General features: G+C 42.6%; 1 protein-coding gene across 1 annotated transcript in view; it reads right to left on the bottom strand.

Moving 5' to 3' along the window:
• Positions 1-377: 377 nt before the first annotated feature.
• Positions 378-12,500, bottom strand: part of MRPL51 (mitochondrial ribosomal protein L51) — a 182,218-nt gene continuing 170,095 nt past the window's right edge. The window contains exon 4 of the mRNA XM_044079567.1: positions 378-763. Coding sequence (XP_043935502.1) covers positions 567-763 — 197 coding nt within the window. The 3' untranslated portion in view covers positions 378-566. The remainder of the gene's footprint in view (positions 764-12,500) is intronic.

Raw genomic sequence — 12,500 nt, forward strand, 5'->3', positions numbered from 1 at the left:
GGGGAGCCTAGGAATGAAGCCCTGTTACCAACAGACAAACAGTACTCCAAAATTATGCCTAGACTTAACATGAACAGTCTCCTACCAAGAATGTCTGTCAGTTATACACAGCAGCGGGAGTTAAATGAACAGATACCAGGTTGTCTTATACTTTGTTCCGACAATTCTTTTCACTGGCCAAAAAGACAAGCCCATCCAATAAAACATGCTAAAAGGAGCTAGAAATGCAAAAACACACAGGATTTTTGAACAGCAGACTGTGAATGGATGGTGAAACTGACTACTGCAAGAAGCAGTCTGACTAAACAGAGATCACTGTCCTATACTTGTACATCCATTACAAAAGTGCTGATGTTTAAAAAATGCAGCCAACACAGTTTTCTTGATTCGCAATAATACTTTTATTCATCCAGTCTGTTCACAGCTGTCAAGGTCATTATGAAAGTTTACATTCTGCATCTCAGTATATCACATCACATGTTCTTGCTGCAGATGATGACATTTCTATAAACTAACTTTGAAATGTAGGTTTTCAATCTGTATCACAGGTTCCATACTGCATCGCATCACCTGTGTTTACCATAGCGATTCAGGCGTTTGTACAAGAACCTGATCCTCTTATTCAGGTTATGCAGATCGTCCACAAACATGCGATCTCCCACCATTTTCTTCTTGCGGATGCAACGCTGCAGCTCATTGCCTCTCCAACCTTTCAGCCAACAAGGAGCATTGATCAGATCCTTGGGGTGTACCTTGAAGTCACCTACGAAAGAAGTAGCAGCCTATTAAATACCAATTATAAAATCACATTTGTGCATCATTTAAAAAGCTGCAGTCCAAAAGCCATCTCAAACTGATCAAATGACTAGGGCTGTAGAAGGCTTTAAGTCACTGATATCACTTGTACAAAGGACTTCCGTGTTTACATATGCTTCCTTAACTCTTGCCCATACACAGTATTGTGTGAGATAAAGGCCTTCCTGTTCTGTGGATTTACATAAATGTGAGCTTCTGCTCCCTTACATTTCTTCAAAAATAAAGGTGAAGTAACCCTGGACAGTAAGCAAATGAATTATCACAGACCAGGTGATGGAAGAGGTCATTAGTGAATAGACACAAAATTACCAATCTTCAAGACTGCAGCATAATCATTAAATAACAGTCAGTCTGGATGGTTATTACAGAACTTGCACACTGCAGCTAGTCTGAATGTTACAATAAAATCTGCAAACCGCAATCTGGAATGTTGTCAGACAATCAGACAATCAGAAAATGACAACAGACCTGGAACAGCACACTGAATAGGTGAGAGAGCACAGCAAAACTAAGAAAAGCACTCCCTTTAATGAAACGTGCAAGATGCACTAAAAGGGCAGCTACTTTTAAAAAAGACCTATATATAGAATGCAACCTTGCAATTTATATACATCAATCTGCATATATATATATATATATATATATATATATATATATATATATATATATATATATATATATTACATATTTATACATATTTCTATATGTGTCTGATATATATATATATATACACACACACACACACACACACACATACACGCACAGATACATACATATACATGCATGCAGTTTTTAGATTTGACTAAATACTCTGTAGAAAGTGATATGGATTTCTCTGCCCATCTGCATTTTCCCTTTACCAAGTACAAATCAGCATTTTTGTTTTAGTTTAACTACTTTGCTGCAGGTGTTCATAGCTGGAGCAGAACACTACCTTAATATTAGAGAATTCCATGGCAAAAACATAGTAGTAAAGTACAGTTGTGTACACCTACCATAAATGTAGATGTTCGAATGTCTTCACTGTTGCAGTCATAACTGTATGGTGATCCTGCCGGCAGGCAGCCCGAGGTCCGCCAGAATCACAAAGTCTGGGTCCGGCGTCGGCTGCACAAGCTAGTACCCTGATGTCAGTACGCTCTGGTACATAGCCCTCAGCCGACGCCATCTTCTCCAGCCTTTCTTGCCCCAGATGTCAGAAATCCCCAATAAACATAAAATGAGTCTCACAAGGAAACACAAACACACCATAAAGTGAAAAAAGAGGGGATAGGAGGGAGGGAAACACCGACTGCAACAGTGAAGACACTCGAACATCTACATTTATGGTAGGTGTACACAACTGTACTATGTTCTTCGTGTTTCACTGTTGCAGTCATAACTGTAGGGTGGAATCCCAAAGCAGTGAAGAAAGGGAGGAGGCTTGGATAGAAGAAGGGGCAGCAAGAAGGCCCTGCAAAACAGCAGAGGCAAAACCTGCCCTGGTCTTAGAATACAAAGGGAGATTGTAGTGCTTGGAAAAGGTATGCACAGAACTCCAAGTGGCAGCTTCCAAGATATCCTTGGTAGGGACTCCTCTGAGAAAAGCAGAAGTGGCAGCTGCTCTAGTAGAATGACTTCTCACAGTACCTGGAAACTGTTTCCCATGATGAGTTTAACAAAATCTTATTCCATAGGCAATCCATTTGGAAATAGTTAGTTTGGAAATAGCCTTTCCAAGAGAACTGGAGGCAAAAGAGACAAACAATTGGTTAGATTTTCTGAACTCTTTAGTCTTGTCCAAGTATAATCGTAACTGTCTGTGTACGTCCAATGAATGCAAAATCCTTTCCCCTTTATTTTGAGGATTAGGAAAGAAGGTAGGAAGGTGAATTGTCTGATTTAAAGCAACTTTTGAAATCACCTTAGGCATGAAAGTAGGATTGGTCCTCAAGGATACTCTGTCAAGATGGAAAATTAGGTATGGCTCCACAGCCATAAGAGCTTGCAACTCTGAAACCCTTCTGGCAGAAGTCAATGCCAACAAAAGAACTGTCTTCCAGGATAAAAATTTAATATCACAAGCCGCAGCAGGCTCAAAAGGAGGCAAAGTGAGTTTTTCCAAAACATAGTTAAGATCCCAGGCAGGGACAGGAGGGGTCCTGGGAGACCTCAAATTCTTAGCTCCTCTCAAGAATTGTCTCACCAATGGATGAGAAAAAACAGGAGGGTCGGTATTAAAATGAGCAGATATAGCAGAAGCATAAATCTTAATGGAAGAAAAAGAAAGGCCTTTAGACAAAAGGTCTGAAAGATAAAGCAAAATCGACGAGAGATCAGGCACAAAAGGATTAGAGCCACGGTCCTGCATCCAAATACAAAACCTTTTCCATTTAGAGACATAGGATTTCCTAGTGCTAGGCTTTCTGGCTTCTAAAAGAAGATCCAAAACTTGTTTGGGGAGCTTAGAAGAAATCAAATTTCCTTGAAGAGCCAAGCTGCCAGGCAAAGGGTCTTGAGATGAGGGTGTAGCATCTGACCCTGATGCTGGGACAGAAGAGAAGGGTACAGAGGAAGGATCCAAGGAGGTTCCAAGCACAGATGTTGTAAGGTCGGATACCAAAACTGTCGAGGCCAATTTGGAGCAATTAAGATGATGAACTTGGGCTTGTCCTGTTTTATCTTCAGTAATATCCGGGGAAGAAGAGGAAGAGGAGGGAAGGCATATCCAGAAAGGTTCCTCCAACTGAATGACAGGGCATCCACTTTCCAAGCTGTTTTGTGGAAGGACCTGGTGCAAAAGAGAGGCAGCTGATGATTGAGATGGGATGCAAACAGATCTATCTGGGGACACCCCCAAACTGCAGTTATCCTGTTGAATAAGTTGGTGTCTAGCATCCATTCGTGAAGATCCAAAATGTTTCTGCTTAGGCTGTCTGCTAAGAGATTCTGCTTTCCTGGAATGAATTGAGCCTGCAGATGCAGATTCTGACTTAGAGCTATGTCCCATAAAGTCATAGCTAGTCTGCAAAGGGGGTATGAATGAGAGCCCCCCTGCTTGTTTATGTACCACATGACTGTGGTGTTGTCTGTCAATTAGAAGAGGCCCTGGTTGCAAAAGGGTCTTGAAGGCTAGAAGAGCATTTTGAACTGCCAACATTTCCTTCAGATTGATGTGCCAGTGAAGGTGATTCTTTGTCCAGGTCCCCTGCTGGCAATTGTTTGGAATATGTGCTCCCCAAGCATAATCCGAGGCGTCCGTGGTTATGATTTGAGAAGGTTGAGGTAGACGAAAAGGCTTCCCTTCGTTTAAAGCGCACACCCTGGACCACCAAAGGAACTCCTTCTGGAGGCAGGGGATCAGAGGAATCAAAGTGTCCAGATCTTGGTAATGCTGTGACCATACACTTTTCAGGTACCATTGAAGCTTTCTCATATGAAGCCTTGCATTTGGAATTAACAGAATGCATGAAGCCATATAGCCCAGTGCCTGCAGGAATTTCCTTGCAGTGAGCTGAGTTAAGGTTGCCAAGGTTTTGAAAATTGAAGCCAGCTGTATTTGTTTTTCTGGAGTAAGGAAAGCCCTTTGTAAGGTTGTATTTAGGAGGGCTCCCAAAACAATCATTTGTTGAGAAGGGATCAATTGTGACTTTTTTATGTTCAATGAAAATCCCAGGAGGAGGAAGAGACGTTGAACGAAATCCAGATGTTGAAGTAAAAGGTCCTTGCTGTCTGCCTGGATAAGGCAATCGTCCAAATAGGGGTAAATCTGAATCCCCTGAAGTCTGCAATAAGTCACTACTGGGGCCAGGCACTTGGTAAAAACCCTGGGCGCACAGTAGATCAACCAAAGGGCAGTACAGATAATTGAAAGTGCCTCGAGCCTGCTTTGAATCTGAGGAATTTTCTGCGTTCCTGCCTGATGGGAATGTGTAAGTAGGCCTCCTTTAGGTCCAATGTCACCATCCAAGCGTCCTGGGAGAATACTGGAAGCAGTTGTTGTTGAGTAAGCATTTTGAATTTTGGAATTTCCAAAAAGGTGTTTAACACTGAAAGGTCCAGAATAGGTCTCCATGAGTTTTGTTTTCTTGGAACCAGAAATAGTCTTGAGTAAAAGCCTTTTCCCATTTCTGAGAAAGGAACAGGCTCTATGGCTCTCATGGCCAGTAGAGCATCCACTTGATTTAAGGCCTCTGCCCACTGATGTTTTGGCAGATGTGGCCAACCGATAACCCTTGGCAGAGTATGAAAATGTAACTTGTAGCCTCTTAAAATCACGTCCAATACCCATTTGTCCTGGGTAATACGAGTCCAATTTCTGTAAAAAAAGAGAAAGCTTTCCTCCGAGAGGGGCATCCAGGTAAGGGGGTCCTGAAGCCCAACCGAGAGAGTCATCGAGTCTGCTTCCTTTGAGATTGGGATCTGTCTTCTCCCCTTCTAGGTGAAGAAGCAGTCCATTGTCTGGATCTGTAAGAGGCCTGAGCTTGACCACGACCTCTGGAGCGTCAATATCTTCCCCTTTGAGGCCTGTCAGACGTGGGAAAAGACCAATTTTTGGAGGGCCAATTCCTGGAAAATCTAGGAGGCTGAACTTCTAACAAATCGTTCACAGGCTGCATAGATTTTGCCTTTCCCTCCATCGTTTTAATAACGTCTTCAGGCTTGGATCCAAATAAAACATCATGCTGAACAGGGGCATCTAAAGTTTAGCCTTAACCTGTTCCGGCAAACTTTGTTCACGAAGCCAGGCATGTCTCCTAATAACAGTACCAGAGGCTGCGGCCCTGCAAGAAGCTTCCAAAGCATCAAAACCACAATGCAAACTATGCTTGTTCACTTGTTCAGTTGCATGCAATACATCCTGCAATTCCTTATTCTCTGCACATGCTGGAAAGGTAGCAAGCTTTTGCTTCAAAACAGACAAAAGAAATTGCTGATACTTAAACATATGAAACTGACAATTTAAAGCCCTAATAGCAAGGGTAGCAGAAGTATACACCTTTTTACCCCACCTGTCTAAGGCACAAGAATCCTTCTCGGAGGGAATAGGATTTTTGGAAGAAGCAACCTTAGCTGCCTTAGAACCCTGAGAAATAGTTTCAGGATCCACAGAAGGGTTCTTGAATAAGAACAAATGAGAATCAGGGACCCTGTAAAATCTATCAGGCTTAGAGGGAGCAGGGGGCATGGAATCAGGATTCAAATTAGCCTCAGAAAAGGCATCATCCACAAGATCAAGAACAGGAGGAATAGCTAAAGGCCTGTGTTGAGGAAGAAGAAGGAATTCCCTAAGCCTCTTCTTGGAAGCAGAATAATCCTGACCTTCCCAATGAAAATGTTCCCTCATCTCATGTAAGGTCTCCCCAAAAGAGAAATCCTCAGTCGGAGAAGCAGAGGGCAGGGAATCCTCTGCATCCGAATCCTCATAAGGAGGGAAGGAATATTCCTGATCAGAGGAAGAAACAGAAGATACAGAAGCCTGGTCAGAGGAATCCAAAGGAACATCCTGTCGAGGCCTTTTCTCTGGAGGGGGGTGAGAACCCCTAATCATTGTAAGCAAATCTTCAGCCATCCTTAGCAATTGCTTCTGTGTCTTGGGAGTAGCTTCAGAAGTAGCTGGAGCAGAAACTTTAGGTTTAACTGGAGTCTTGGACTTTGTCTTTGAAATGGTGATGTGAGTAGGCCTGAATACCCCCTCAGAAGCCAGTACCTGCACAGCGGTTCCGGACCCATCTAAGGGAGCTACGTCCGAAGGTCCTGCAGCAGATAAAACAATAGGCCTTGATGGCTCCCCATGGGAGTCCGTATCGGCCATCGGTTCAGAAGTGGCGGATGACAGGGGCTGCAAAAGCGCCTCACTGACGACAGCTGAACCGGACGCTGGCTCCAGCTGCGACGAATCCTGTTTGGACCTCGGAGGCCTGTCCTTGTCTTTGCGCTTCTTTTGAATTCTGGTAGAATCAGACTACATTCTATAATTGAAGCGTCTGCCAAAGTAATTTAAAGCCCAGTCGTACAGACGCTTAATAGTGTGAGAATTGAACCTGGCACAGAACCGACAACAAGAAACGTCGTGGTCAGGGCCTAAGCAAGGTAGACAGTAAGAGTGGAAATCTTTATGAGGTATCGGTTTTCCACATGCTATACAATTATTAACTTTTTCTGACATCGGAGGAACAAGAAAAGATTCTACGGGTACTTAGCTTTGAGAAGAGAAGTAAGAACTTTGGACCGACAGCAATCAAAAACGTAGATTGAAAATCGCCAAACGACTTGCGAGCTGCTTTCCACCGCATGGCAAGAAAGACTGGAGAAGATGGCGTCGGCTGAGGGCTATGTACCAGAGCGTACTGACGTAAGGGTACTAGCTTGTGCAGCCGACGCCGGACCCAGACTTTGTGATTCTAGCCGACCTCGGGCTGCCTGCCGGCAAGATCACCCTACAGTTATGACTGCAACAGTGAAACACGAAGAACATCACAGTACAAGAAAGTGAACAGGGCGACAGCCAGTGGTGGAACAAAAGGGGGGAACCTTGGACGCTTTCCACATAAGCTCATCCCAGATATTCACCTCCTCCTGGCCTAGTTATGACAGCCAGGGGGGGCAAACATAGGAAGGGAAAAAGGTGCTCCTCTCATACGAAGCACAAATTCATGGAAATTAACTTCAACATGTGCTGCAGCAATCACTATCCTAGTAACGACATACGACTACAGTGCAAAGAAACATCCAAGAATGTAGCAGGAGGCATGTCAGTTAGCTGCACGTCTTAAAGTCCTTCCAGAATGTGTTCTCATTTCTTCCTAAACTCAGGTATTCTAAATGAAGGCCACATCTGATCCCCATTACAAGGATTGCACTGTTATGCTGAAATTTTCTGCTCTTTACAGTCATGCCTAGAATATGTACATCACGGTAGCTGCGGTGGTGCAGCAGTAGCGTTGCAGCCTCACAGCAAGAGGTTGTCCCGATCGATTCTCGGCTGGAGCTCCTTCTGTGTGGACTCTGCATGTCCTCCCCGCAGTGGAGTGGCATTTGAAAGACATGCATGAATGGGTGTGTCGTCGTTGAAGGTTGGGCATCAGGCTGGAACTTCGCCACTGTAAAAATCTACTGCCAATCATTAGCGGACCGGAGCTCCGCTATGGCGACCCCTAATTGGGAAAAGCCGAAAGCAGAAGTAGCATCTACATTTTATAAGTTCATAAGTTAGTACTAGGCTAAGTGCCCTTGCGAGCCATTGTAAGCCTAGCCAATTATCCCTTGTGAGACTCAAACCCTGCACCTTGTGTTTGTAAGGCAAACACCTTAACCATTAGGCCACCCTCCCAACACAGTCTTGCACAATGACTCTGCATTCACTGTCACCTTCTGATGAAACTGCACAAAGTCACTGTGACTATGATCCGATTAATGGAAGTAAACAAATGTAACAGCAATAAGGAATACCAAGGTTGTGGGGCTACTGTACGACCTTGGGGAATGCCAAAATACTGTTTTGTCATGGGAGCTGACCTACCCTGACGGTCATGTTATGCACACAAGCCTAGTACTTTCATATCTCACTATTTAATAAAACACACACTTTTTCCAAGCTGCATAATCTCTCAGTTCTCGCTGCAGTCATACTGGTTCGCGGGCCTTGATCCTGGATAATTTTATGAGCAGGTGACTTCTCCAGGTAGTGAGCACATCAGCATGGGTAACTTTGCTGCCTCTTGCACTTCCACAAATCCCAAAGAAGGAACAGTTTCACCAAGTGACCGAATCCACACTTAAAAGCATTCAAGTAGATGTTATGCATTTACAACAATGGCAGATCTTTAATAAAAGTGGTATGTCTATGATACCTACAGATCAATTGCCTTAGGCAAAAGGAATGCTTGTAAAATAAAGTTGTCCCAGGTTTCCAAGTACCCTTAACCTTCCCATCATGCATCACACACATCTCATACTGCAGCTCTGTAGACAGCAAAAACCCCAGGAAGGAAAGGTAGAACAGCTGAAAAAGCTGAAGTGAAAAGGACCAAAGCTGGGGATCTAACTGATCAGTCTGTATGGCAAGTACATAATTTTCATATCTGATAACAAATCGGCCATCAGTAACCTTTAGAACAAATCGGCCATCAGTAACCTTTAGAACAAATCGGCCATCAGTAACCTTTAGAACAGAGCCCAAAGGCTATTCCTCCTGGTTGGATACTGTCATCAAAAACTTTCTGACGGAAAAGCAGCCTTAAAGGAAGTGCTGGGCCTATAAATAATACCCATTATTATAATGCTTCAGAAAGTTACAGCTGCTCAAATGTCACCCGACAGTATTAGTGAAAAAGGCCACTGAAGTAACCATGGCTCTAGCAGCACGAGTTTTGGGAATTGTAGGAAAAGGCTTTCCATATTTACAAAAAGAAAATCAGTTGGATAAGAGGGCATCATTACAGACATGGTGAACGAAACACAAATACTTGGACAGCCCTGCAGAAAGAACTGGTTCTGTCTACATAAAATTTAAGCTGTCTGTGAACATCGACATAATTAACATCTGTTATGAAGTAAATAAACTGGTTTAAGTTTGACTTCAGAGCAATCTAGGACATAAAGGACTGGTTAGTTGCAATAACAATCTATTCTTTTGTGGAAGACCAAGTAGAGCAAGTTTGTCAAAAAACTCAAGTTCTCAGGGTTGTGTGTTGGTATAATGGTTAAGGTGTTTACCTCACAGACACAAGGTACAGGGTTTGATTCTAACATTTGAAGTGTTGGGTTGGGAGGGTGGCCTAATGGTTAAGGTGTTTGCCTTACAAACACAAGGTGCAGGGTTTGAGCCTCACAAGGGATAATGGGCTAGGCTTAAAATGGCTCGCAAGGGCAATTAGCCTAGTACTAATCTATGAACCTATGAAGTGGAAATTGGCTAGGCTTAAAATGGCTCAAAAACAGGCAACTAGCCTAGTACTTACCTATGAACCAAATTTATTCTCTTCACTGAAGAGACGGCTGATGCTGTGATATCAAAGCCTCGAACGGTAAGCTTAGGTTTCCCTATCAGGACACCTGGAATGGAAAGTACCTCACAGAAACTCTATAAAGATTCAAAGAAACTTTGTCATTTAGGACAGCACAAGTGCAGCCTAAATGAAATTACAAATGTCAGCTCACAAGAGGAATGCAGTGCCAATCACACAGACACAGCAATATCAAAGAACATAAGAAAGCAAATAACACGTACGTGAAAGAGGTATTTCACATTACATAAACACATTCAGTTCAAAACTTTAAGCACCTTAAGTGGAGCAACATAAACAGAACTTAAACCAGGAAAAAAAGCTGGATGTAACTGCTACATTAACTATAATCTAGAAGTAACAATTACAGAATGAAATACTTTGGAATGACAAGGACCAAGAACAAAGAAGAATAAATGGGGTGTGTAACATCACTTGTCCAAAAAGAAAATTGAGTCAAATTGCTCCTGGTAAGCTTTATGGGCTTTGAAAGGAAGTAATGGACATCACTATCTTAAATATGGCCCTTTGGCTATTATTGGACTTGAAGAAATCGGACCGTCAGCCTCGCAACTCTAGCTGTGAGGAGTTTGGTCTTTCTGAATGAAATGAAGTATGAAGAAGCCCAGTTGGCAAGGAGAATCATGTTTTTGCTCGCACTTCCTTTAATTTTATCCCGAGAATCATGGGCAAGAAGGAAAATCATACAGAAACTGACCTATCCAATTCAGGGACTCAGTCTTCCAGCTTCCTGGAGTTGGCCAGCCTTAAGTAAAACTATCTTAGCTACATGTGAGACAAACAGGTCTACATTCGGTACACCCAACCTACTGATAAAGTCTACAGTGGTCTCCCTATGCAGCATTCATTCTTGGGGATGGGACTTGGATCTGCTAAGTCTGTCAACTATCACATTCTGTGGTCATCAGTTAGAAGGGCTGCAATCTCCCAAGCTTACATGACTTGCCTATACAGCAAGGAGGAGTGAGTTTCTCCCCACTTATGTGCCAAGTTACTGTGCTGCTCTCTGTCTTCACTTGCAAGACTCACTCTGTTAACACAGGAAGAAAGGCTTTCAGCTCCAAGACGCATGCTTTTCTTTCTTATCCTGTCTTCCCAGGTCTCGCATACCTGGAGGGACCCCATACTAGTTCACTACTGCATGTCTAAAGAGTCCTTTGCAGGGATCACTGTTGGTTGTCGGGGCTGAAAATGCACTACCTTGTTAACAGCACTCTTGGGTCCACCGTGAGATCGATCTTGATGTTGGTTTCCAGCTGGTACAGATGCTGACACCACCTGTTGTTCAAGTACCACTGAATTCCTCATTTGCAGGAATGTTAAGGGAACCATTAAAATGAATGCCGTGATATACCCAGAGTCTTACTTATTGCCTGGCTACAATTACCTCTTTTTTGGATGAAACTGTTGACATGGTCATTTAACAACTCTCAGTTTGTACTTAGCCAGGTTTCTTTAAAGTAAAGAGAGGACACAGTAATATATCTTGTACACTCAGAGAAAAAATATATGCAGTCATGGAAAAGAAACATATTGGGACAGTCCAGGACCTTGATAAGCTTTAACCCTACCTCTGTGGGAGCAAGTTTATGGTAGTTAGACCACTTTATTTATTTTACATTTGTTTACTGGGAAAGTCCGACTGGACACATGTCCATTTTCAGCAGAGGCCTGGGGAGAAAAGATCCACATGAAACAAAAGACAGAGATAACTGTAACAGTAGTTTATCTACAGGTAGTTTACACACATTTACTTTACATACAGGTAAGTATTTAGTCATTCTGGATATTATATTTGTAAGTTTGGATTGTACACAAAGCTACAATAATTGACACATGGGTTGTACAGGTCGATAAGATTTGAGCTAAATGACAATATTCCTAAATTTAAGAATCACAAAATTACAACACATTGTTATCCCTAGGAATAAGTAGTACAACAACTTTACGTGGCAAGTACAACATTAGACTTTATTGCAACACAATGGTTTACCTAGGAAATAGGTGGGGAGAAATTGGATAAATGCAGCAGTTTGCATGCTGTTAGTTTGCAGGGGCCTATGTAGTAGATAGGACTAGGACTAGAGGTTGCGGTTCGTTGAGATGAGGCTAGTGTTGGAAACTGAGGTTAATCAGGTGCAGACCAAGGGCACAGCCATTTGTTTAGTAGTTTTTTTTAGGGTTTTAAACTGGACAAGAGATGTAATGGATACAATATTATCTGGCAGTGCATTCCAGATTTTTCCAAAACAAAGAGGGAGTCCCCTGCTTGTTTTTTGCTTATGCTGATTTTTATATGGTGTTTGTTAGTGGAACTTCACATTCTATTGGTGGCATAGGGCTGAAGTAGAGTTGTACATGTGGGCCATAGTTAACTGGTTATAATGAAGGAGGTGTGGGGGCTCTATCCAGTTGAGTTGGAGAGCCACACACTGGTGGGCTATAGATGGCAAGTCTGAAGAGAATCTAGCAATTTTGTTGTAGCAAGATTCAAGTTTTGCAAGCTCAGACTACTTTAGGTATGCAAGTACAGGGGCTGCATAAAGGAGAGTAGACTGGGTAACAGTAGCTTTATTAATTTGGTGAAGTACCATTTGTTCTTGTATAGAGTTTCTAATTTTCTGTGTACTTTTTAACTGTTTGTGAAATATGAATGTCCAACTTTAAGCTGCTGTC

This window comes from Protopterus annectens, chromosome 8.part0 (genome assembly GCF_019279795.1).
Source record: "Protopterus annectens isolate FY-2018-M chromosome 8.part0, PAN1.0, whole genome shotgun sequence".
Taxonomy (NCBI): domain Eukaryota; kingdom Metazoa; phylum Chordata; order Ceratodontiformes; family Protopteridae; genus Protopterus; species Protopterus annectens.